Here is a 27,857-nt window from a genome sequence, read left to right as displayed (position 1 = left end):
TCAGTACTGCATGCAGCTGCTGCCAGTTTTAATCACAATCAAATCATCGTTTTCGCAACGTTGAGCATCTCATCACATCCTGTGCATCTAATTTGTTTCATAGTGGTATGCCTGCTCTCATAAAGAGCCCCAATGCCTAAAGGAATGTTCAAGGATGATCTGCACAAAGGCACTGATCCATGCTACCAATTACCTTGGGTATGATCAATATGCACAGTAAAACCTCAGTTTTTCATTTACAGTTTTAGTAGTTTTGTTTAAAAAAGGTTTGAATATCTTAATTACTTTTGCATTAAATTAATACAATGACTCTAATACATTATATTCTTTAACCCTTGTCTCGTAACTAGCAAATTGAATTCAACAAAATTGCACAACTGTATCAATGTGCACTACTGCTACCACAGCAACAGGATAGCACGCTTTTGGCATTTTATATCTCAATTTTGTTGGGAAATGCAGTTTGAAATTTGCTGCCCCGACGCAATTATGTCCAGCAACTCTTTTCACAGACCATTTACAAGGTATGGCTACTTCTCACATGTATTTGATTGTGAAATGTCTTTGTAAAATTTGGGCCATTATCTCTGAGATGGCACCAAATAGGACCTTTTCTCCCTCCAGCAAAGTCTCTGTGAGGAAGGATCTACACTCTCACCAGCATCAAGCTTGTCTACAATGATGATGGCCACCTCATATCTCCCAACCATGGCGTCAGCCGGACAAGAAACCACCAGGGAATACTTGGCTCCCTCCACAGAGCCAACCCGGATGCTCCAATCGCCGGGAACATGGTGTGATCGGTTGAACGGTATGCGCACAATAGTTCCACGGTTGATTGACGAAACTTTTGCCCCTTCACGAGAGAAAGGCAAAGATATGATATTAAGGGTACGTGATGGATAATACATCTACAGGGCTCAGCACTAACTGTTTTTTTCCTGGTGGCCCATTTGGGCCTCTAAAATCTTTGAATTTGAAATGTTGGTATTCCCAAATAAAAGGAATTATAAAAATTCATTTTGAATTTTAGCTGCCCAATTGGACCACCGAGAGCTAGCCTTTTTGGAAATATGATGGCTCAACATCAATTTTTAGTAACCCAAGGCCATCGGGCAATCCCTAATGTTGAGCCCTGCATGTAACATAATCATATGTCCACAAAATTACATATTGCTACTGTTAATTTACTGGGTTCTAAAAGGAAGATTCACTCTGTACACATGATATTTTGCTTATTTATGTTCAAATTTCAACATTTACTTGAGAAATCAATGACTTTCAAAATATTTATCATAATCAAAGCATCCACCTGGACATCACCAAAGTTTCCAGAAATTGTATGAAATACATCAGAAAACAATCCTACTTAACCACTTCCATCTGAATTTCTCCAAAATGAATGAAACAAGGAAAGATCAGAGGTTAAAGAACTTTTATACAACACCTAAAAAGAATGTATCTATCCGATTGGTCGATTGCCCATCACGTGACATGTAGTTAAAAGTTCCATCGCACGCTGTGGCTGTCAGCCGTGCAATTTTGTTTGAGCAAAAATGGACAGAGCCTGGCATTGCATACTGTCTTGAGAAGGCCATTGTTAGTGCCATTACACCTCATGGCAGCATTGCATGAAAGATGTTCTGTGGAGTTAGCTATTTCAAGCAGATGAAGGGTCCGGGAGAATAATAATGGATGGTGTCTGGTCTCACCTCGAATGCTGAGCTCCAGTGCCAGCTCCTCTGTCTTGGGGGCTTTGTTGAATGTCACGTCAATGTCAAAGTCTTGTCCTCGACGAACAAACAACTCCTCAGATTCATACTCAGTGGTGTGATGGTTGCGCCTGTTTCGTTCAAGCTGATAGGTGGTAAGAATTAGGAGGGAGGTATAAAAAAAATCAACACAGAAGTGTGTCAATTAATAATTATGCTCTTTGAATAAACTGGCACTTTAAACCAAGGAACAATGTTGGTTTTCAGAATTTCATCCAAGTCTATCTATACTTAACTATAAAAAAGAAAACAACAACAACCTATTGCCACAGGATGTGATAAATTTCACAATATCCATTCCTTACTCTAATATCATTTCTATCTGATATGATTTCTATCTTGAACCAGATTTTGTTTGAGCAAGTATTCGGGAATTTGAGCATTTTCACTTGACTTTTGACCCTTGGCCAATATTTTTCTTCATTTAATTATGGCCCGGAATATCCAATTTTCATGACAATTGAGTTTGTTTTTAATATGGGGAAAAAGTGACATTTATAATTCTTCAATTGACCTTTGACTCCATTGCCCAAATTTTCAATTACATAATCATTGTGCAGTGAGTACATATACATACGTCCTACCTAATTTAATTAAGAGTGTGCACTGGGTAATTTTCAGGGAATGGGGAAAGTGTAATTTCATCATCATATAGCAGCTTTTTCAATCTTCATCTAACCTTTGACCCTTGACCTTTGACTCATGACCCTAAAATTCTCAAGAGAATCATAGTCGGGCAATATATGCATATATAATAAATTTTATGGAGTGATTGTGACCCATTTCCAAGATATGGAGAAAACAAGTGAAATTTTAGCATTTCCACTTGACCTTTGAACCTTAACCCCACGGCCCAAAACTTTCTCTAGAGAATCTTTACCTGGTCATACATGTACACGCTAAGTTTCATGAGAATACCTTCAGATATTGCAGAGATATAGTGAACAGGGAAATTTTTAAGAATTTGACCTTGACCTTTTACCTTGAGCGTAAGCATTAAAAAATTGACAGGCACAACTCCGTCCACTCACGCATACATATGCCAAGTTTCATGTGGATACCTCAAATGGTTCTTAAGCTACGCTGTCCACAAAATCGATTACAGACGGAAGGACAGATGGATGGAAAGACGTACGGATGGACGGACAACCTGAAAACATAATGCCTCAGCGACATTCCGTGGCGGGGGCATAAAAACATCTAATTATCGCACCTAATTCTGCAAACTGTAAACCGTGTAAATATTTTGTTTAAGGATAATATATCTTTGTGTTGTAAACTGCAAATTTTTCATGGCGACATCACAGCAATTAACTGGTTTTGAATCAGAATTTAAGAATCAAATGTCACTTTTGAAAAACATGCAATAATCTTAAAAAAGGCAAACGCCAAGCAATGTCTCGCATGCATATCGCAATATGTGATTATAGTGTTCTTCAATGTAAGTTCATTGACCTTTTGACCTTTGATCTGGTCCGACTTGACCAATACTCAAACTTGACCGGCACTTTATGTGATGTCATAGCTCAAAGTTGTGGAAAGTTAGAGAGAATACACCAAATTGTACACCGAAAAATCAGTCTGGTTATCTTCGGGGAATGTGTTCCGCGGAGACTACGTCCGGCTTCTCTGTCTCAGAGAACCGCCAAAGTAAAATAATGGTATACAACTCCTCCGAACAGACGGATTTTTCTGTTTAACCAAATAGTCGACGACGGCGACGAATGAAAAGTGAAGCCTATGTGTGTGTGTGTGTCTCTCTCTCTCTCTCTCTCTCTCTCTCTCTCTCTCAGTCTGTCTGTTGTCTGTGTCTGTCAGTCTACAAGATGGTCGAGTGCGTTCTAGGAATAATTCATTTCCCACCCAGTTTCATTCAATTTGCCATATTATTATTTATGAACGTTGATGTTTTTGCTCCCGGTTACGGCCGTATCTCACTGGAGGAGACTTCGCCGCGACTGCCGCAACTGATCCGTCACCGCGACTCGTGCGGCTCGAAAGACAAAAAAAAAAAAAAAAAAAAAAAAAAAAAAATGGCTTGCGTTGTCAACAAAAAGGCAACTCCACGACGTTTTCGGAGACGTCTCCAAATTAGGTAATAATTTATTCGTCCAGAAGTCGCGGAGACGTCGATGCGAGGTCTCATAGACATCTCGGTCGCTGAGATGTCTTCGCGATGTCTCCCGTATGTCATCAATACGTCTCCGCAAAGTCACGGAAACGACTCGGAGATCTCGCGAATACAATTATCTTCCGCAACTTGGCCGCGACTAGGAGACGTCGCGGAGACATTTCCGCGACCAGCTGGAGAATGGAAAGAATCCCCGAAGAAAAAAAAAAACATGTTTGATTCTCTCGCGACTACCCGGAGACTCGGCTATATTCCAGGAGACGTCGCGGAGACGTAAGGAGATGTCTCCACGACCACGGAGACTCGAGTTGCGACCAGGGTGCCAACTAATATCCCACCCAATGAGATACTCACTTCACCTGAAAGATTCGTCGCATAATGTTATTCATCAGTTTCAGATTGTGCAGCCACTGCAGGCAGCCTGCGCCGCAATCGCTCGCGAAAAGCGAATTGTTTTGAGCGACGACATCAAAGTCAACGTCGACATCAACGCTTCCCAATGACCGCTTTGGTTCAAATTCAAGTGAGTGAATATCCTGTCATTTTTGGTGCACCTAATTCCGGAATTAGATGGGAAAGTAGGCCTACATTAGCGCCCAAAATAATTTGGATTGATAAGTCTCAGACATTATTAATTACACATTTTCACAGAGAGTATATACCTTCAAAAATTTGGGCATAGCGAAAAAAAAAAAGGTTCTATACGATTGCAAATTTTGTACCTCGTAGTTGACTTCCGTCACGACGAGTTGGTCCGCCCTAGGAGGGGCATCCGTGCCTGGTTCACCGAGGTATTCCCGTTCCGCTGCCTCGACGTCTATCGAGCGACCAGGAGAGCCAGGGGCGGCGAAGTCTGCGTCAGCGGAGGAACTGGACGGGAGGATAATAGAGGTGTTAAATACTTGACAGGATATGGGTAACAAAACTGTACTGGTATTACTTGTGGTTCTCTTCCCTAATAATAGACCAAGCTGTGCACAGAAACAAAACAAAAAAGTTTAAAAAGAGCGCCTTTTTAATGCGACTTACCGTGATATGCTCATTGAGCCGACAAGCCAAAATGTTGCATGACGTTATAATATGGTAGCTTTACTGTATTCCTGATCAAAATGTGCTCGCATACGATATACAACTGTACTTAGTATAAGCCTACGTGTACATGCGTTCACCTGCGAGCAGCAGACGATGGAATCGTGTGTATAGGCCATAGAGATATACTGGACAGTAGACCTAGAACAAGCATCGTCAAAATGTCTGTGTGCCAAGCAATATCTTGTGGCAATCGCTTTGTTTGGGTAAGCTATTTTTCCCCCGATTCCCAATTCACGGAAAGAAAAGGAAAGATGTGCGTCCTATGGCTTCAAAACCTTGGTACGCTGCTGAACATTATCAGATCATCCGAATATAAATTGGAAGTTTTGCACTGAATGATAGTAGTCGCAGTCACATCATTACGCGAAACTACTCGTAGTTGCCGGTATTTTGCTTTGCCTATATAGTTTGGGCAGCGTGACCGCATACTTTTCGGGAACTTACTAGCGAAACTGCCTGCATGCACTTGCGAAATTTATCACTTCTCGCGAAACTACGCGTACTGTATTTTCGTGTAGTGTGAACGCGGCTATAGTTTGAGAGAACCACTTCGTAGCCACTGCTCTGCGTTGCAACAAGATCCTAGCCCTGCCTACAAACCTCAGCACGGGAACTACGGAAACTGCGGGCCTCAACGAGATTTTTCTCACTATCTACTCATTATAAGCCCTTTAGCGGGCATACACTGGTACATTTTGGGTGGAATATTTGGGAAGCTTCACTCAAAAAAGTGCGACGACGATACACTGGTCAATTATCTAATTTTTTAAGAAAAAAAAAGGAAGAAACTAAATACAGTCATCCACTATGTCTACCTCTGACGCTGATGGCGCGTGAAGAATATTATGTGCGCTGATTACTACATGAGTCCGATATAACTGGGCAACTGTTTACAGACCCAACATTTTTTTGTTTTGTTTTGTAGAGAATCGACGAGCGAGATACCGTAAGAGAGGTGAAGAATGAGAGTTCATTGTGACGTAAGGAAATTCCTGGGATTACCCTATAGCTGCGCATCAGATGCGCGCAAACGGCTATTTCCAGGAATAATATGCGCATGTAATACACTCTTACACGCATATGGTTTAAAATAATGGTTATATTCGTATCACTGTATAGAGACTGGCTGTGCAGCATAATGGTAAGTTGGTAAATTTCATTAATTTTCACATTTTGACCAACGAAGTTGTGTTTGCCATGTCAGCATTTATCTCGTTAACCCTTTGTGATCACTGTAGTCTTGCAAAATTTGTAGAATGTCAAGAAACTAGCCATCTGTGTATGTAGACACTAGAACAAAATCTTTACAGCTATACATTGTAATAGCTCGAGATCTATTATTGCCGTTCTATTGCCATTGTCATTGTATTCTACCAAATATTTTGTAATTCAACAATATTCAACATGTTGATGGTTAACGGAACCCGAATCATTATTATTATTTTTTTTTTTTAATGCGTGAACGTGCAGCGTGCCCTGTTAAAACCACTGCCCTAGATACAGTGATATAGAATCATGTTCAACCTGATGATCTGCCCAAATTTGACTTTGATCCTCGGAAAGGACGGACTCCACGTTTTCTTATGTTTTGTTGTTGATCGGTAAATATAATGTATTATAATTTTGTAATGGTGTATGTGTTTACTGTATATTGTGTATCATTACACAATTACTGTAAATACGTTCACTGTATAATTCACAGCATAATTACAATTATGCTTGTATAATTGTGTATGAAGGTATATTGAAAATCGTATTTTTGTGTATAATTATGTATGGTAGGGGTATGGTATAGGTGTTCAACACACCGACCGGGTCCATATCAACCGACCGCGCACTATAATGGCATTGCGCGTACAGAAAGAAAATGTACGCATGGGACTACGCGCAACGGTGTTCGATTCTTCACTGGGCTACGCTACCGAGTAAAATGAGGCGAAAACAAATAAGTATTCCCTCTAAATTAACGAAATTTAGCAAAATCGAATAAGATTTATCGTGTCACTACATATAACTAGGCCTACCTTTGCTGACTCGTTGTTAGATGTAGAGTATCCTTCCGTAATAAATTTGACGATTTTGACCCCAAAATTGTCACCGCCGCTTGTACGATCGTGCACACACGTTACACATACACATGACATAATTATTTTGTCGCCCGCTACGACCGTACGAGTTGAAGCAGAAACGAGAAATGAATGTGAAAAAACAAACCGACTCATCTAATTTATTTCAATTACGATGAAAAGTTTCCTAATGAAAATCAATTCAAATTCATCAAACAGTCCTTCAAAAGTAATATCGAAGGATTCAAAATATATTCAAATATTATTGGGGGAAAAATGACGGCTAGAAAAAAAACAGCGGCCTGTCGAAAAAACACATTTAAGTGCCCTTTATACGTATTGTCAGGGTGGTCGGTTGAAATGAACAGGGCAACTGAGTGCGGAAAAAATGACACCCCACGCGTTCGAAGCCGCCATCTAGAGCGCGTACCTCAGATCGCATTTTCAGTGCGCGCTTGTGAATCCGGAGTATTTTCTCCACACGTGAGTAAAATTTCAAACAAATTGTGAGATTTTTCACGTTTCTATTGATAGAAAAACGTTAGGTGGCCGGTATTATGAACACCCAACCATACCACCTATCGGCAGGGTACCTTCCCATCGGCACCCTGCGTATCATGGCTGTTTGCGTATAGAACGAAAAGGTACTCGCGGGATTAAGTGTCATTAGCTATAAAGACAATAAAAACGAAGAAACGAAAATCAAACTCAAAAACAAACTAACAAACCAAGCTAAAAATTACACATCCGCTCAGTAACGACGCATGGCTGTGAAATTCACGTGTATTACCTATGGAGGGGAGGGGGTGCCGATCGCAAGGTACCCTTTTTAGCTGCGCGAAGAAAACGGAACGCACGCATTAAAATTGCGCTGTTTTAAAACGGAGATTCATAATCAACGAGACGGTCACGACATTCAAAACTGCAGTATTTATGGCATATTATTGAGGTAAGAATTAGGCGAATTTGTGTTATATCTTTAGAATTAACAAGCTACAGATCCTTAGGGTGACGATAGGTGGTACCCCCAACCCAACATGAATATGTTAGATATATGTGTACGCTCGTATTTGCCAACAAAAAGAATATCCTAAATGGACAATAAATAAATCTTAATCCAATCTGATCTTTTGCATATCATCCTCTTTATCAGCAGCGTATAGAGGACGAGCCGTTTCTTTCAGAGCAGCAACTTTGTCTCCCCAAATTCGGTCAGAAAACTGACATTACTGATCCACCATGCCGATCTCGAGTTCCCGTTGTCGACTCACGAGTCCGTTCGTCGGAACGTCGTCGAGCACGACATCATTCGGCAACAAAGGAGCATCGTATTCGACGATGATCTCTGAAGAGCGGACCTCTACGCGCGAAAATGGCACATCGAAGTCCCAGTATTTTACAGGCAACCAATCAACGGCCAGAAAAGAAATTGAAGTGAAGCTTCCCGTGATACAAAGAAGTCAAACCCCATTTAGGTGAGAAACTGGAGGGCGTACTCTCGTACAATCTCATTATCATTAAGCTACTATTTTAACAGCCTTCTGAATTGCAGTCCTCGCAACTCCGATGATTAAAGTAATCAGTAGAAGTGAATTGTATTGTCCTAAAGTAAATGAATTGACAAGCAACATTATCCCGCGTTTGCAGCAGACGACTATAGTATTTCAAGTTTCTGAGATTAATATATATATATATATATATATATATATATATATATATATATATTATGTATACATTTTCATGTCAAATATTCCAAGTTGAGGTAACTGACAGACTGCGCAAGTTGATTTTCACATATCAGCGGACATTAAGGTACGGCAATATCAAATGTTTTGATTGCGAATACAAATCAAAAGACATGATTGCGCATAATATACATTCTTGTCCAAAACAGTCCCCAAAATAGGGAAAAACAAAAATAATGAAACCCTAAAATCTGTGGCATGAGTAAAGGCACCCGAAAACAAAAATGCTCCTGCCAATTTTTGAAATATCGATCAAAACGCAAACACAGGCAACCGCTGCAGGCGAAGCTCTCTGCCGTAGTATCGAAGCACGGACGCAGAGGTCGCCATTCAACGAAGCCCAAGTCCCACCACGGAATGCACGCGGCAGATAGCCAGCGATCTCATTCTACGTCCGACAAGTTTGCTCTGAAGAAAATTCGCTTCTTCAGAGCGCCACCACAGCCTGCTCCACTCACACTCTGTTTTTCGTATCCTGGCTATGACCTCACGCACAAAGACATCTTAACGAGCATCAAGAGACGGCAACCGATACCCATCGACAAGGTTCAGCACATCCAGTTTGTCGATATGAACGTGGTGCTGGGAGCCGCCGGTGTCATGAACAGGTAAGGCTCACTATCAACCCTCCTCGTCGTCATTTCCACGGTCCTATACAACTTGTACGAAAAAAAAGGAAGAAAAGTCAGCTTGATCAAAATAATGAAACAGCATGCAGGGAAAACTGAATTTTCAGCATTGGTCAGTGAACGCAAACTTGAGATGTTGATGGAAGGAAGCGCACAAAAACGTGATGGATTGTGTGGTGGGGAGTACAACGATGTCGCATGCGTCCATTCCCCTTTTTGTTCAGCACTCGAACCGATTTCCCGTTCATTTCTAGTTTACACATTGTAGAATATACACACATGATGAAAACACTTGTTTTCAAAGTTGATTTTTGTTCTGATGTATGTACGTAACCTACAACAAACTCGGTCCATCTGGCAAATTTCTCATCCTCCCCCCTCCCCCCCCCCCAGGAAAAAAAAAAAACAACCAACAACACAAGGACCAGGGGGGCATTTCATGAAGCATTTTGTCCAACAACTTTGTCGGACAAAATTGCTCTCAGCCAATCAGATGCAAGGATTTCAGTAGCTTTTAACAGTTTGTCGGACGAAATGTCTGACAAAAAGCTTCATGAAATGCTCCCCAGAATTGTATTTAGCCAACTTTTCTCTTGTCTTCAGACTGACAAAACTTACCCCGAAATCAAAACTGCCTGTGATATATCACATCGATAGTCATTTAGAACGCATCTCTGCTTTTCCTGAATTTCATGCCAATACCGATGGATCCAATGGCGTTCGATATTATTTTCACTATAGGACCTATTATTATTGTTATTGTTATTATCATTATCATTATTATTGCTATCATTATCATAATCATTATTATCATTTCTCCTTCATCATTATACTGTGATTCTGAGTTCATGTTGTATCCGAATTTATTCCTCTGACAGATGGCTAATCACAGTGAAAGATAACGAGGCGAGATACCGCTTGATACGAGAGGGCCTCTATATCAACGGCGAACGAGTATTCCTGCGCCGATACGACGAGGTGAACTTCGAGGATTACCGGGACTATTTGAGGCGGAAGAGCACACTGCAGAGTGCTGAGCATACAGCGGTGCAGAGGCTTCTTTCATTGTAGTGTAGAACAAAATGATGCAGTGCAACTCTACATGTAATCTGTCGTCGTTTCATCACAAAGCCTTATCATTTGAAATATTCTACTTTTTATCACTCGACGGGGACTTTTCGTCGTCTGCGCCGAGGGCTGAGAATGAAGAACGAAAAACCCCCCTTCGAACTAAGCTGAACTGCGGGGTGCTGGGCCCGTTTGCACTGCTTGTTGTTCATGGGAAAAATAAAGTGCTTGTAGCAGGTTGTTCTTGTGTACAGTGTATATCGAAAGTTTTCTGCGTATATGAATGTTTAGAACGAAAGTCAGCCACCTCGAACGAGTAAGTTTTGATGTCATTCTCTCCGGCGTTATGTCGCGGTGTGCGGATGCAGAATTACACACAGAGAGAAATACAGTAGGGCTTAGCTATAGTAGAACATCATAATTCTAATTCGTGGTTCATACCCACGCACACAGAGTGGATTTGGCGCAATATAAGCTGCATATATCATTACCACTTATATTGATATACAATACATGTATGTTCGATACAAAGTGTATGCAGCTGTTCATTATGTAAAGCAATGCATGCAGTCGCCATCACGCACGTTTTTTTTTATGTGAAGTTATTTGTTGAGGCGCGAAGCTATACATGCCGTGAGCTTGCATTTTCGGATGGAGATATTACGTTATGCATCTAGTTACCAGCCATCTGTTGTGCGATGCTTTGAGACGCACTTTTTCCTTATTAGGCTGCAAGAATGAATTACCAATTTTATTTTGTATTTAAAAACATTTTACCATAACGACGCATATAGGACCTACACTTATACATGTACAAAGAAACATCCATTATATAGGCCCTACTGACGGCAAACGTTCGCATTTGTTTTCGTATGGTAAATAATAGGAAGATATGAATATGCGCAAGAAAGGCATAAACGGGAAATTAACTCTTGTCGTAGGCCTAAGGACTGCAGATGAGCGCATTGCGAAACTATCGTGAGCCATGCTGTAATAAAATTTGTGTTGGTGTCCTTATCCTTCCATCTGTATACTGACGAGCATGACGGTATGGCCTATACCACAATGCATTTCACCTGCACGTGTTGTTCACATGCCTGACCAACTCGCTTGGAATACTGCAAATGTCTATTCCTTGCGAGCCATACAACACTGCATTGATAATCCACTTGTCACGTCTGTCACCTTCAGATACATCATAAAGCTATACACGTAGCTCCAAGTGCATGCTTGCTGTTATGCCAGTAAACACATACGCTAGAATCACCTTTTTGAGGCCCCTGGAGTCCGCCGTCAGCTTGATACACAACGACGCCAGGCCAGTCCTCTGACAATGCTCACCCACCCACTTTTTTTCCCCGCCTTCATGAGCACACTCATTGAATTATGTCACGGTGATGCTTCCAACTGGACTACCCTGTTTGTGTCTTTGTTCGAAGTGTTTTGGTACGCTCTTGAACCATGGCTTGTATTATAACCGATTACAGCGCGAGCCCACACAAAAAATATGAGAATTAGGGCATAGACATAGCACGGAAGTTGTGACGTTGATGTTTTGACCTCGACATTCAATTTATTTGTTTTATTCAGTTTCTCTTCCTTTCTTCAATTTTACAAACGGAATTATCGTGACAAATCCAAAACGTTGACATTAAAGCATAAATAGGAGTATCTGTAAAGAGTACTATATAAAGAAATACATCTAATTATACGCGTATTCATGAGCATACATTTTATCGCATGGAAGAGAATTCAGAGGAGCTTTCACTTTACCAGGGAGGTGTTTCGTCTCATCTCCGTTGAAGCTTCATCATCAGAATCAGACAGAGCGATCTGTGAAAGTTACCTAACTTTCACATGCAACAGGTTTCACAATTTCAGTAGTCATTATACAAAATCAATGATGCACAGAACAGAGTGGATCGGTGAAAACTGGAACTACATGTATATAAACCCACGAGAGCAGCAACAGTGTTTAGACTGTTTCTGAAGTTAAACGAGAGCATCCAATTCTCACCGATCCACGATATAGGCCTGTGCATCATTCGTTTTATAAAATGGACCTATAAATTCATGAAATTCAACCTTTTCCCCCATCTGGCGTCCAATATACCTCTACAACGCTATACAAGGATTGAACCATGTATTCGGATTTTGCCGGAAGCATGGCTCAGTGTGAATCAGTAAAAATCATTTTATAAAATTCAAATTAGACGGGCAGTAATGGTCCCGTCTCATTTCACAACTTTCTCGTTGGTTTATACATATTCAAAATAATAATCGTAATCATTGTTTTGTCAGTGGTTCAGCATATGGACCACCACTTTCACTTCACATCCAGTTATCATAATTGCTATTATCGTTATAACTCCGGAACAATTTGACGTGCTGACCGTGGTTACTGTATACTTTCTGCATTTATGTTAGAGGGGAATAAAAACAATATGCATGCACTTCATATCATGTGGATTTTAAGTGAATACAGCAATATTAGTACAATATCAGTGACATTATTTCGAAGAAAAGTCGGACAATCCGTTATAAAGTGTACATGTTGTTTTTGTGTGTGTTTTGTTTGTTTGTTTGTTTTTAAGTTTCTGTACCGCAATCGCTGGATAAGAAGACTACCACAATTCGTGATGTCAGCGTGGCATCACTTATATGTCGTTGTAATCATGTCACATAGGATCATTGACAACGATATAAAAGAATATATTATGAAGAAAATTCAACAGAATTTCATGATATCATCCGAGATGTTCACATACGTTCCACTTGTTACTGGCATATTATGTTCAGGGTAATATCATTTTTCTATGCCTCCTGAAAAAGGTACGCTAAGTATACTTTTTCATTATTTTTGAAAATATGCTGAATTCTCTCTGTATATAAAATCTTATTTACAATTATATCTTTATCCATGACGGTGTGACACCGCCAAAGAGTTCTACATGCAGGCCCTATACGTAACACCACGAATTGTTGCAGTCTTCCGGTCATTTACTACGGCTGTTCAGAAATTTTAAACGTTATAACGTTTGGACGGGTTATGTCCGGTTTTATTCAAACTTCACTGGTGCGTACCATCGATATTTCCGCATTTTTCAATCCATATACATGATTATTCGACTTTCTTTCCCCTTATTTTGAGAGAAATTCAGCGAAGATGTATGAGACACATGTGAGGCATGGCACCATCACCTTTGCAAACACGGCTGTGACTGATACCGCCGTCAGTAAATTAAACAAGGTGAACATAAACTGATATCTATACGATGTACCGATCATCCTATATTTTGCTATGATTCAAGTGATACTTCTTAAATTCTTTCTGTTTGCTTAGTTTTACTTTGTTACAATCAACTTGAACATGTGGTGGATACCACTTTACATGCTGTAAAATTAGAGCCCTCCTGTACTGTTCAACTGTCGCGGGGACAATTAATACCTTGGCTGTATGGAAAACGGGCTAATATCATTACAGCTATAGGGAAGCGCCAAAAAACGCTCATGATCACGACCGGTCATGACTTCGAAGTTCATAATGTCACAGACACTCATAGGATTACTATGCACACAACAATATAACGAGGCCGATGGAGGGGGCGTATATCATAAATGCATTTACACGGGATTACATTGTATTGATACAACCCTCTGCCTTCAACCAAGATAGAGCTCGGCTTTCGAACTTATCAGTTCATTAGTTCATATCACTTCCCGACGCATGTTGACAACTGAAATTAGTCAGTGCTCCTATCCTTGCAACATTCTTCATAACAAGCTTGACCTCCGCATAGCTACATATGGAATTCGATCCCTATATCAGTCACGTGACTTGCGACGGACAACGATCCTGCACACGAGATCATTGTAAAGAAATATTTATGATGAAATATACCCGATACTCGTAACTTGGCTCCTTCGTCCCAAATAAAATTTTCCTGTATTTTTATTGTTTGAGCAACTGACATTTTGGAAACGACTATTACTGGGGAATATACAGACTCATTACTTGGCATTTAATCTTGTTGTTTGTCGGGGATGTTTGACGAATTGTTGCTTTGTTTGTCTATTTGTTTGTACAATTGTACTTGTATTTCGTGCAATTTTTCATGCTGCCGTAAAGCGAATTTATAGACAATCATCCGTAGCCAGAGATGAGATCTTGTACGTCTCAGATTCAGCTTCAGCTTGGTTTCACTTTGTATTGTGATTTATTTTTTGGTCAATATGTAGGCCTGTGTTTGTTGTAGTGTCTTTATTTTGTTGAAATTCTACGTCATTTATAGCGTCATGAACATTTTCTCCTACATGTAATGAAGAACCACACCTAAACCGTTCTCGATTTCTGTACGTTCGTAATTGGGGCACGGCTACAAAATATCACAGCTAAACATGACGGCACGCAAACAACACCCCTCCTCCCAATACACACACACACACACCCTCCTTTTCTTTCAACCACACTATTATCAGTATTCAGGCTCCTGATTATAGGCCTACAGATATGGGACATCATCTTTCGCACACAATAATTGCCCCCAGTTTCGTCTCTTCCTTTTTCTAAATATTTCTGTGCCTTCACTCCATGACAGAGCTTTCGTTTTTGTTCCGTCTCCTCCTTTTCCTCCCCTGCAGTAGAATTCTTCTCCTAAACATACCCTACTCTCCTATCACACGTTTTGGTTTCAACGTTCCTGCATGCTTCATGGGTGTGACCCCTTTGACATTGATGCGATAAACGTTGTTTGACATGTCTGAGACATGATGTCTCACCCAACGGCTCGAGATTCCTCCGCGTGTTCCGTGCTTGTTTGGATGAAGCAATACAACAGCTTAGGTATTTCCCCCCTTACCTCCCAAAAAGAACAAAACGAAACTAAACGAAACTAAACTTAGAAAAAAATCGTCCATAAAAAACACTGAATTTCTACCAAATTACACTCTCATTCGACTTACCTCGTGGAAGTTGTAACGACATTAAAACATTTATACTTCGCAAATTTCTGTGTCTTTTCATCTAACCTTCACCTTTTCACCCTTGTCAATCAGGCAAATAAATACTTCCTTGTTTATTAATCATTTTCTAGACTTCTTACCAGACATTACCACTTGAGATTCCTATAGCTGAAGCTATAGCGCCGAAAATTACATTTTCAACGAAGTTATTCAACGAAGGTATACATGTACATTGATCCTTGACCCATCATACCATCGCGATCGTGCAAAATGGTTGTATCATGGCTTTTATCCTATACGTTGCTCCCGACCTATTGTATTACCACTGCCGTTCCTATTTTAAAGCTGGAGTAATGGTATGGAAGTATATATAGTGACCTCTTACTGCAAATGGTTGGTCCAGCTGAAATAATGATCGAAAATGGCATGTCGGCAGTAGTTCAGTGACCTTTGATCTTTCACCACTTTCATTTTAAGTCAAACACTTTTTCTACTTGTGTATCTGCCCTGAATCACTGCTGGCTGGACATTCAAAGATGAAATTAACAGCTGAGACTTTTGATAACGGGGGTTTTGGCCAAAAATTTAATCGGAGCATGTACATTACACGATATAACATCTTGTCAGACACCAACATAACCGACTGAGCATTTTTCAAAATCATTATCATTATGATGATGATGATGATAATAACAATAATAATAATAATAATAATAATAATAATAATAATCAATATTATTATTATTATTGTTATCATTATTATCGTCATTATTATCATTATCATTATCATTATTATTATCATTATTGTAAAGGCCCCAAGAAAATAGACCCCCTAATTTTTTTGATAGTTTTACACAGTCATATTATGCATTGATTCAAATTAGAGAACAAACCCCTCACAAATCTAACCAATCCACCCCTAAAAATAATAGTGGAGCTAACCAAGTCCCCTCAAATTCAGAGAAAGATGACATCACTCAGATGGATGTGGTTTTGAGCACACTTTCATCCCTGCTTCCATCTTGACTGGACGTTTTATCTTTCTCTGCCTACGTTGTACAGGTAAGAAATCTAACTTTTACCCCCGTTAAATCATTCTAAATCATTATTGTTAACTGGTTTATTTAGTGAATTCTATGACATTTCGTGTTTTGTATTTGAATTGTATGCTTCCTCCTTCAAGAAAAGAGGAATTTAGATTACAAACGGTGTTTTTTGCGAAGCTGCCGAATATTCCTTTGTTATCATTCGATACTAGATATGACGGCGTGATTATGATATGTTATTGATTATGGATACTCCCAATTGTGTTATAATATTTGTGTAGTGATTACGCAGTTTTAATTACAACACGAGTTGAAATTGCGACTTAAGCTGATTTGATTCCGGATTAAGTGCTATTTGTGTGAGTGTGAACAAGCCATAGGCTGTGCTATCCCGTGTAGAAGACAGAGTAGAACGGTCAGTGTAAACGCTCTCCTAGACGGTGCGACGCACCCAGAGTCCATTGACCTTTATACGGCTCTCTTGGGATTGACTGCAAGGTACATGTAGCTCATATTAACATGCTTTTCTGAATGAGAGCCCAAATGCCTGAACAAGTATACAGGTTGTGAATATATGGATACTTGGTATAAATGTTAACAGAGTTGCATTGTAATATTGTACAAGATAGAAACAGTGAGAAGTGATGTAGAGCGACTGTCTTGAAATTCCCGAAATACTTTCGCTTTTGCCTGACGGCGGGGATCATCTCAAATGTTATAAAAGTTTGCATCGCAAAAGATTGTACAGAAGTGCTTTGTCTTATAACAGAGGAATAAAATATAATTGAGCAGGAAAGAGAGAGCAAAGCTGGCATTTTGAGAGATAAAGGAAAACTAAAGAAGTTAGAGTTGTTTTGCAGCATACTAGGACTTTCAGTTTTTAGTTTGTTTTTAAGTACATGTATTTACTAAAGACGTGAATGTTGTCATAGTCATGTTGGATATTGTATCAAAGCCCATTTAATTATGTTTCAGTTTATGTAGATACACTTACAGATAAATTGAGCCGTATGTAGCCGCGCATTCACATTTTATATGACTGGTTAAAGTTAAATCATATGATTTTATTAAAGAATAATCTGACGATTAATTATCACAATATGAGAAATTATTGCAAGTAAAATGCTTAGATTGAATTTTACTAGCAAGTGCTATAATTACCCTTCAATGCTATATTATGTTATTAGATTCTTGAGGTAAAAATCAAGCATTATGCAAGTATTGAACGAGATAGCTTATCAAGAACACTAAAGAAGAATGAAGTGTCATATCAGCAAATTATATGTGTCAGTTACATTGTGTTGATAAATCACTTTTAAGAGATGTGTTTGATAACTATGATTTTGATTGATCTAATCACTGGAAATCAGTATGATTTATACTGAGAATAAAGACACTTTCATCCCTGCATCCATCTTGACTGGACGTATTATCTTTCTCTGCCTACAGATTAAGCAATATACCCACCCCCCCCCCCCCCCCCCCCCCTCTGTCACCGCGGGATGAGTGTTACATTATCATTATTATTATTATTATTATCTACGTATTTATTGAATCTAATTTAATCCTTCATTCATTCAATTATTTATCTATTCATTAGGACCTACATCGAGAGAACTGACGGACGGACAACCCGAAAACATGAAGCCCCCCTCCTTGTCCACACGGGGAAAATAGGCACGAAAGAGACTCGGAGAGCGCAAACCTTCGTCGAGGTCATGTTGCAGGACCACTACAATGTATATTTCATAGAATTATGCTTCCATCCTTCCAAAGGATCCTGGATCCAGTCCTTGAACCGGATGACCACCAATAAGCAATCACGTGGCCCTTGTGAACTACGGGAACGCACACATCCTGTAAATTTCATCAGAATGCCTATATGTATAACTTTTTCGAGTAATATCACTAAACCGACAAAAAAAGAAAAAAAAGAAAAGAACGCTTCCAAAGACATACATCCACACACGCACGCGCGCGCACACACACACACACACACACATATTGCCTTCCTTGGCAGAGTCAAAATGTGGAAAAATTCAGGAACAAAGGATGGCATCGCGAATAAGTTCTGTATCATTGTATTCACAATTGTACATATCAATCGTGTCGATTCTACAAGATTGCAGAATGGGTATAGAAGGCCACACCGATCTGATGGTCCAGCTACATTAAATACCCACTCCCTCTTAATGTCAACGGTTCAAGTGCCTCAGATATCTCGTGCAAGATAATATAGCACAGGAATATTATATTTGTTATTTAATGTGCCATTCATGCACGGCATTTGACAGGTTAAGCATTATACAAGAGAATGCTATACTGTTGGACAGTGATTTAGACATGCAGTAGCCCTATGGATACTGATTGAATTCCATTCCTTTTAGCGATGTTCTTCACGTCATATAAAAAAGGGTTCCATGACATTTGCTCGTGGGACAATAATTGATCCAATGAAACATCTGCACGCTAATTCACAAATGAATTCTACCCAAACACCTAACCCTATCGCCTATAAAGTCCTAATTGGAGAAAATAAGACCGGAGCAATTGTCGCAGGAGAAAATGTCGTGTCACCTATAATAGCCGCTGAGGAAAAAAAAATGAGTTAAAAAAATACTGTAGGCTAACAGAAACCCATCTTTAATGCTTCGAAGTAGTTCTAAAATGCACTGCAAAAAGTCCGGTGTTAAATATGAAACACCGAGCTGGTGTTAAATTTCCGGTGCTCATTCATGGTGTTAGATTAACACCTCCGGGTGTCATTTCAAAATCCAATAATTTTTTTTTTTTGAATAGTTTCTTAGTTACTGCACTTCTTGTCAATTTTGAACTTCAACAAGACGATAAAGAATTTTCCGATAAAGTACTTGATTTTTGAAAAAAATGTGTAAACACATTTACACCACAGTAACACCAGTTGGTGTGGTCCCCTACTGAAGCTGGACGGGTGTTGTACCATTGAAATTAACACCACCAATATCAAATCAACACCATGCGGTGTCATTATTGAATTAACTCTAGCGCAGTGTCAAAAATATCACCATAAGCCACGTGTCAAATTAACACCACGAAATGCCAGGCGAACACTTTTTAACACCGTCACAATATATTTTCTACACCTGTGGGTGTGGTCCTCTATTGAAGTTTGATCGGTGTTAGATTTAACACCCATGGTGTTAAATCTAACACCGATGTTTTTACAGTGTGTGAATTAGGGATAGAATAAACGCCAATGTAAAATGTTAATCAGTGTAATTAATGTTGAGTGTTGTCAAATATACAAAGTGTGAACAATAGTTATAATAAAATTGCTCCTAGAATAAACCGTCTACAGTTATGGTTTATCAAGAAAAGAGTGATATCTCCACATATTTTGGGCTCTATATATTGCGAAATTTTTCATATGGTATAGGGTGTTTTGCGATACAACTGACCTACACATTAAAGGGATCGTATAGTTTTGGTTGAGACCTAATTTCAGGTTTCTAACATTTTTTGGTGAGATAACGAGAAACCTCTTATGAAATATGAAAGAGCATGTAATTTTATGAGGAATTCAACGTTTATTTGATGAAAATTGGTTTTGAAATGGCTGAGATATCAACAAAAGAGTGATTCTAATTAAGTGTGGGACCCACACTTTATTATCATCGCTTTGTTTTACTTTGTTTTTGGATGTTTCAGTCATTCCAAACCCGATTTTCATCAAATAAACTTTGTATTCCTCTTAAAATAATAATATGTTCTGTACTATTATCATCAGTGTTTTCTTAGTATCTCGCAAAAAGTTAAAAGCCAAATTCTCATCTCCACCAATACTGTACCATCCCTTTATGCATCAAAATATTTGAGCATTTTGTAAATCACGAGGCGTTTTCACATCAGCTCGATAAAAATCCAAGCTCGAGATATTTTCCAATTTCCCAAGTCAGAAAATAGCGCGCTGTTTCGAAACATCGGGCTGATGTGAAAACGCCTACTGCTCCCATTGGCATACAGTACCTTTAAAAAAGCGCATACAGAATCAAGCGGTGTAATTTCAGGCTATCATTGAATATCATACCATAACTCTGAGTTGCGGTTCGTTCCGGTTGCTTATACGCCATTTTCTCTTCGGTTGTTCGAGATCCTGATGCGAGTATTGAATAATGTTCCCATCTAAAAATGACTAATGATGACTAAACAGGCAAATGCGCATAACCCACAGTCATTTTTCTTGCTTGATGGATAGCAGACCGTTTTCTCAAAACAAGCGAAATCGGTGAAGTTGCATCATTACATTTTTGCGTGTTTATGACCACAAGGCTCACTGAGAGTTGGACACGAACAGGTATTGGACATTCTACAATGATTATGAACGTCTCTTCCAAGCAGGTGTAAGTCTTGACCTAGATTCTGCTAGGGAAACAATGATTTTAATAAAGAAAAATGAAACAATAGCAAGCTCACTCACCCTTCCATCTAAAGCAAATAAACACAAATCGCTATAGCATTCAACCTTGACGGGCATGTATCAACACGGTGAAAAAAACAATATAGGTTATCAAAAAAAAAGACTATAATATAAGAAACGTACTGTGTATACCACTGAGTAACTGCTTCTCAGTAACAGTATAGAATTACCACACATATACGTGGAAATGGAATTGAATCGTGTATCCACCACATATTGTCCTTATTATGTGCAAAACTGTTCATGCAGAATTAGTCGGTCTGAAAGCATTTCTTATTATATACAATTTCATTTTTGGTGAATTTATATAGCATACAGGGGTAAAACACGTAAGGATTTCGTGTTTCGAGGAAACACGATAATCCTGTTTAATGAAATAAAAGTATGAACGTCCATCTATTTCAATACAGGGATTATCTTTTCAACGTAAATTCTCACAACACAGTGGTGCCGCAAAACCGCTTTGAAGAGCCCAGAGCGAAGTTCAGTCCACCCTACCCCCTTTAAACTCCCACTTGTTTATGAGTAGAAAGATCAATTTATTGCTAAATATGATTTTTCTGAAAAATTGTCACTCCGGAGGATAAGCATGGCCCGAGATGGAAAATGCTAATGTAGATAGACGCCTGATTATTGTTACCATATTATGTTACGGTATCACACAGTACACCTACAGACCATTCCATCAATTTTCATTAACCGCGTTTGTTGTTGGACCTTGACATGTGGCTAACATCCATTAACCGCATTAATCAGATCTTTGCAAGGTTAAATGATGCGCTGTATTATAATGGATACCTTTCGTATAATACTTAAAGGGAAACTTAAAGGAAACTCTTGTCTCATGTTCAACGTGGCTTTTATAAGTTGGCGCTTAATTTCAGTCCAACAGGATTACAATTGCACAAAACTGGGGAAAAAGGAAAGTATATGGAAAGTGCGTTGTCAAACCATATAGGCCTGTGTTGCGGAACATTTGCAAACTAAATGATCATTAATGTGCCAATTTATAAAAGGGATGATTTTTCTCATTGCTTGTCTATACAGCATAAATACTCTTATTATGTTTTAGCCGAACCAAGAAGGTATATAGGCAAACTATATTGCCAATAGTACCTCCTTGGTCAAACCTTAATGGCAGGAAACATATACGCCCTGTTTATAGTGCCTTTGTTGCGAAGTCATAGTAGCTCATTATGATCGCGATGATTTCCATCTCGATGCGGGGATGGGTTTAATTTTGTCGCTTGTAAATAATTATAATTCATTTGAACTTTACAGTAACACAGAAGATTATCGAAGGTCTACCGTGCGCAGGTCAGTGAGAGCTCGGTGGTAAAAATTAATAATATAGGAGCTTCCGTATGCAGTAATAATGGATATTTATTTCAGCTCTGGACCCGGGTACAGCCTGGTTCGAATTATAAATTACCCTTGGGCAAGATGCTTTTATTATCCATGGATGACCCATGCATGGATGCGTGCGTTAATTGGTCATAATAATCCATCTTGCCTTAAGTCAATGCCGGAGTTATAATAATTAGTATGATCCTCTGAAAGATCAGTGTTTCGTATAGTTGCGCTGAAGAAGAGTAAAATGGCAATGGCTATCACCATTAGAATATGACACTACATTACTAGTCTTGCTAAAGGGAAACTCCAGACCATTGAAAAGTCAGCCTGATAGGAAAGTCATTTTATTTGTATAAGATTTCTATGCAAAATAATGAAAACTCGATCAAACTCGGATTAGAATTATGAAAGTTACACGAATTTATACAGTTCTGCTAATGTTCACGAGTTATTTCTCGAGCACTCAATGTTGATTATTGAAATGTTGATGATGAAATCATCGCCTCACAACTTGCCATAATTAAAGTTTGTGTATATTTAGGCGCTACACAAAATCGTGAAATTTCCAGTTTCTTGGTGTTCCATGATATATCTCTATGGTTCAAACTCAATCATGTCCCAGTTTCATATCCTTTTAATCTGACTGAGCATTATTCTGAAGTTATTCAGCCAGGAATACACGTATGTTCTACACTTTAATAGCAGAACCCCCCCCCCCCCAAAAAAAGTCACTTCTTTGTACACGATCAACGGAAAATAATACTGTGATGTTATGACCTTATCATGCCACTCATTTGCTTTTTATTCATACAAATTGTTCGAAAACTGCTTAGCCAAAATTTGCGAAACTACACAATTTCATAACTTCCCTGGTTTGTTTGTTTTGTTTTGTTTTGTTTTGTTTTTGTTTTTTGGTTTGTGTGTGTGTTTTTTTTTTTAAATCGGGTTTTGATCACATTTTTCTTTTTGGATCTTAGAAAAATTAGGGCCTACTCCTCCTTTGAAGACTAATTTTCACCTGACCCTGAATTCTCCTTTCGAAAGTTATTTGCAAATGGTTTTATGAGCGATATCATTGTTCAGCGAAGATGACTATTGTGACAATACGAAATTTAATCAACATCTCTGTATATTTCTGTACCATATAAAGTATTACTTTCACTGTGCTGAGCCATCAGTGTTTGTTTAACTCTCCTCATAAAAACCGTCGAATTTAAGGCGCATCAGTTTCCCTTTCAACAATGGTTAATAAAAAGGTTGCCTGCATGTGTCAAACTATACTAGATGAATGGAGGTTTCGATCAGAAATAAGCGGAATTGCAGCTTGAAATCCTACAAACAGCTACGACACTTGAATCAAGGCCATGAGTAAACTTATCAATTTCATCCTTTTCATCACTCCTGAAAGCGACGAGATTGCTATTCAATAAATTACGGATCTTCATACTCAAATGTGTGGGTAGTTCGGGCATATAGAATAAGACACTCATATACAAAACATGCTAGCGGATCTCAATGACAACGGGGGCGGGTTTTGTACAAAGACCGCTATACGTTGTTCAGACGGTTCTTATACCCAGTCTGAATTCTCTAGACGCATGATTGAACGGTTTCGATGATTTGGACCGATTCAAAGGAGGTGCAGTAGCCCTTTTCGAGGGAGTCGAGTTTTAATTATCCTGTACTCCCTGCTTTCTCAAAGGCTGTCGGGGTAAACGCTGTTCTTCAGCGCGGTTATATAATATAATAGTTGATGGCGCCGAAAATCGCGAGCCCCATGCATAAAGTGCGGTATCACCTCAAAGTGGGGGCTTGTCTCTATACTCGTGGTGTTTCGCGTGACCATTCTTTTTTCGTTTCTCTTTAAATAGCCCATCAGTTTCAATATTCTGCTCATAAGGATCGAACATAACTAGATGTTCCACACCCACCAGTTGCATTTCAATATTTAAAATGCACTTTGCACGCAATAGTCATTGCTATGCCGGGTAAGCCTCAATCTAGCCTCCAGACAAGCCGCTTGGTTGTCACGAACATGTCAATCTCTGTCTTAGGTACGCGCTTATTCTGGTATGCATAAAACCAAATACATTCAATGAGGTCATGGCAAATGGACATGAAATATGACATCATAATCTCTGCTTGCACGAGTCTTGTACATCCGCTGTGATTGAAAAACCTCCAGCCACACACACACATATACACACACAAATGTTTGTTTTTTTCTTGTTGATGTCGAGATGATTGTTATTTGTTACTACATGTACTACAAGGTAGGACCTACAGATTTTCCATTCCCGATTTGAAATGTGACAAAACCATCGGCTGAGAGTCGCATCGTGTCCGACAATCTGGCATAAATACTGTATAATATAACATAGTGATCCACTTCCGCAATGGGCCATCAATAATTACTCTGACCACGTTATACTGAACTGTTGAGCTATACACATAATGTTTTATAGTTCCATGGTTGTACTGACTGACAGTATTCCCATGGCTCTTGATACACTCAATCCGTCACACTAGAGCGATTGCCACACAAAAGACGAATTCGAAATTCATTGATAATGAAAAGAAAAAAAAAATCATGAAAACACAAATTCCCTCAACTTGCATTATACCGACATAATTTGAATGTTATGGATATAACTATTCCACCTGCATTCTGAAGGAGTTTGTCAGTCATAATGCTCTTTTATTATGCGAGAAAAATGAAAATATGTGGAATCATTTGTATAATAATCGTTGTCCTGAGGTGGTGTCACCATATAGCTGTTGTACTCTTTTCATCTAGCGATGGCGGCCTCCAAAAAAAAAAATAGTTCACGGCTTTGGAACGGGTTGTGTGATTCCTGAAACTTCACTGATGTGTTCTACTAACATTGCTTCACTACTCATTCCAAGTGTTTAGGTATCATTACCTTTAAACAAAGTGATCGAATGGGACATCAGCATGTACGTGCATGACAAGCCACAACTTACTCACTTATCAATCGTTTCCGGTTTTGTGAGCCAAAAATCGCTTCATCTAATCTCAGTGGAGATTCATCAAATCGCTTCATTAAATCATTGGTGGAGCTAGGGATTGGACTTCTGACTTTTTGCGAGATACCAAGAAACTACCTATGAAATAGTACAGAGCATACCATTCTAAGAGGTATCTAAAGTTTATTTGATGAAAATCGGTTTTGACATAGCCGAGACATCTAAATAGTGAACCAAAGGGATCGTAATAAAAAAGGTGGGTCCCACCTTTTATTCGGATTGCTATGTTTTGGATATCTAGCTTAGCTCAGTATTTCAAAACCAATTTTCATCAAATAAATAGTGAATTCCTCTTGAAATTACATGCTCTTTTATATTTCATTAGAGATTTCTCGTTATCTCACCGAAATATGTTATAAACGTGAAGTTAGGTCTTGACCAAAACTAAAATATCGTGCAAAACGAAAGCACACATTCCGAAGCTTCATGATGCCGTCACGTTGTCAAGGCCACAGCTCCGATAATCGTGACTCTTGTCTTGTGGATCTTGCACTAGCTTTCTGACGTCATAATGCCCACATGAACATGTTCAAGGAAATTATCGCATCATACGATCCTGGGTGTCTATCACCACATTGTGCATGGTCGCTTATGACTCCCTATACGCCTTGACTTGCAAAGTCACAGTCTGACCTCCACGGATGAAAATACACACGATTATTGCAACTCGCTCCTAAAAATGTCCCCACCTTTGCTCAAATAGAATGACTGTGTTGTGCGGGAGAAATGCGTTATAAAATGATACGTGAAGCCCAAGTACAATTAAAGCAGTCATATTTAGGGGCATATGGTTTAAAATCGACAGAATCAATTCTATGGGAGATCATCGTTATCTGTTGTGGTTTAATTCTGACTTAATGTTTTAATTGAGCAAATGCAAAGCAAAAATGACGAGAAATGAAGTATAGCCCGCGCCCGAGAGGATCGAATAAGCATACAGCAAAATTGCCAAATTGGCCAATGATACCTATACATGCCAGCTAGCAGCTACGTTCTTTTATTAGATGCACTGCGTAGATTATAGATAGAGCGTGCTCATCCTGAGCGATACACTACCTCTGTATGAATAGCAAGGTAAATCCATGAAGTGTGATAGTTCGTGCAATGTAATATGGTGAAGAGGCACATCTATCATAATCACGGATGCAAAGATCGTTTAGTAAATTACAGCGTTTGAAAGTAGTGATTTTGATATCTGTGCACTGCGGTCCTAGAGTGCATGATTGCTCTAGTGAGTAAATAGCACGTGTAAGGCGACCAGGTACAAAGGTCCAACAGTACTTACCTCATCTTGGCTCAGGTCCGGCCAGTCGGGTGGATTGAATGTAATTTTAGCTGCCAATGAAAGTACACTCGTGGGAGCGATCAACATACGATGCCTTGCTACGCGTGGTGTCCAGCGGTGAAGGCGAACGGTAAATGCATGCCTTGTAGCACTTGTAGTCTACTGTAGAAGGACAGCTCCTTACCAAAGAGCTGCGATGCTTTTATTGGTGGAATACTGGTATCATTGGTGGTAAGGTGCAACCATACCTATAACCACACACACACACACACACACACACACACACACACACACACACACACACACACACACACATACACACACACACACACACACACACACACGCTGCTATTATCCAGGGCAGGGCGTGCGTGACCAGTCAGTCAGTAGCGAGTAGTCTATCTTCACAGACATATTATTATCTTCTTACACCACTTTTATGAGCGTAGATATATAAATATAGACCATGTTGCACGAAGAAACTGGCACTTCACTATATGTCGTATTCATGATATTACATACTAAAAACCCAAACATTTGATTAAAAACTGATTGAATTGCCATATAACCTTAGTATCTATATCAGAAAGATGATGTCTTCACGCATGCATGTGAAAAATATATGTCTTGATATAAATATAGATATGAATTATATTATATGAATATAGATATTTAAATGACGGCATGTAATGACCTTCCCATGGATACAAAGATTTCCCCAGTGTTAATTCATTTAGATCTAATGTAACTTTGTTCTTAAGTTGTTGCCCCGTTATCTTAATTCTTTTATTCATTCATTCATTCATTCATTCATTCTTTCTTATTCATTCATTCATTCATTCATTCATTCATTCTTATTTGTCCTTGGAAAAGAATTGTATTAGTATTTTGACTAGTACAGGTTATCACAAGCAATGACTTGTTATATTCTCCCCTTTTCTTTTTCTTGTAACCCTTTCTTAATTGTGTTATTTGCTTGTATAATACGATTGTGTGTTTTTTCCTCTCTCAATTTATGTATTTCATATTTTCATGTTTTCAACTTATGTATTCCATATACCTTTATGTTGTGGAACATTTATTTGTAATTTTGAAGTTCTGGCTCCCATGGAAGACCAGCGATGTCATGTTGATATCGCTGATGGAAGACCAGCGATGTCATGTTGATATCGCTGAATATGGGCCATTCAGCCGTTTTTATTTA

The 27,857-nt window shown here is 39.0% G+C and overlaps 2 protein-coding genes across 2 annotated transcripts in view; one reads left to right on the top strand and one right to left on the bottom strand.

Moving 5' to 3' along the window:
- LOC139736917 (protein-glutamine gamma-glutamyltransferase K-like) overlaps positions 1–26,819 on the bottom strand; it is a 37,553-nt gene extending 10,734 nt beyond the window's left edge. Inside the window, exons 1-4 of the mRNA XM_071647590.1 lie at positions 26,654–26,819; positions 4,626–4,773; positions 1,713–1,857; positions 659–856 (exon numbers count right to left, since the gene is read on the bottom strand). Of these exons, the coding sequence (XP_071503691.1) occupies positions 659–856; positions 1,713–1,857; positions 4,626–4,773; positions 26,654–26,658 (496 nt within the window). The 5' untranslated portion in view covers positions 26,659–26,819. The remainder of the gene's footprint in view (positions 1–658; positions 857–1,712; positions 1,858–4,625; positions 4,774–26,653) is intronic.
- On the top strand, positions 8,301–10,506 carry LOC139736893 (uncharacterized). The gene is made up of 3 exons (XM_071647553.1): positions 8,301–8,536; positions 9,076–9,414; positions 10,314–10,506. The coding sequence occupies exons 1-3, from the start codon at positions 8,301–8,303 to the stop codon at positions 10,504–10,506; spliced, it is 768 nt and encodes a 255-aa protein (XP_071503654.1).
- Positions 26,820–27,857: the final 1,038 nt, after the last annotated feature.

This window comes from Diadema antillarum, unplaced genomic scaffold (genome assembly GCF_040938485.1).
Source record: "Diadema antillarum isolate AM-2024a unplaced genomic scaffold, OU_Dant_1.0 seq00000674_RagTag, whole genome shotgun sequence".
Lineage (NCBI taxonomy): Eukaryota > Metazoa > Echinodermata > Echinoidea > Diadematoida > Diadematidae > Diadema > Diadema antillarum.
Note: the sequence above shows the minus strand (reverse complement) of the source record. Positions and strands in the feature narration are given on the sequence as shown.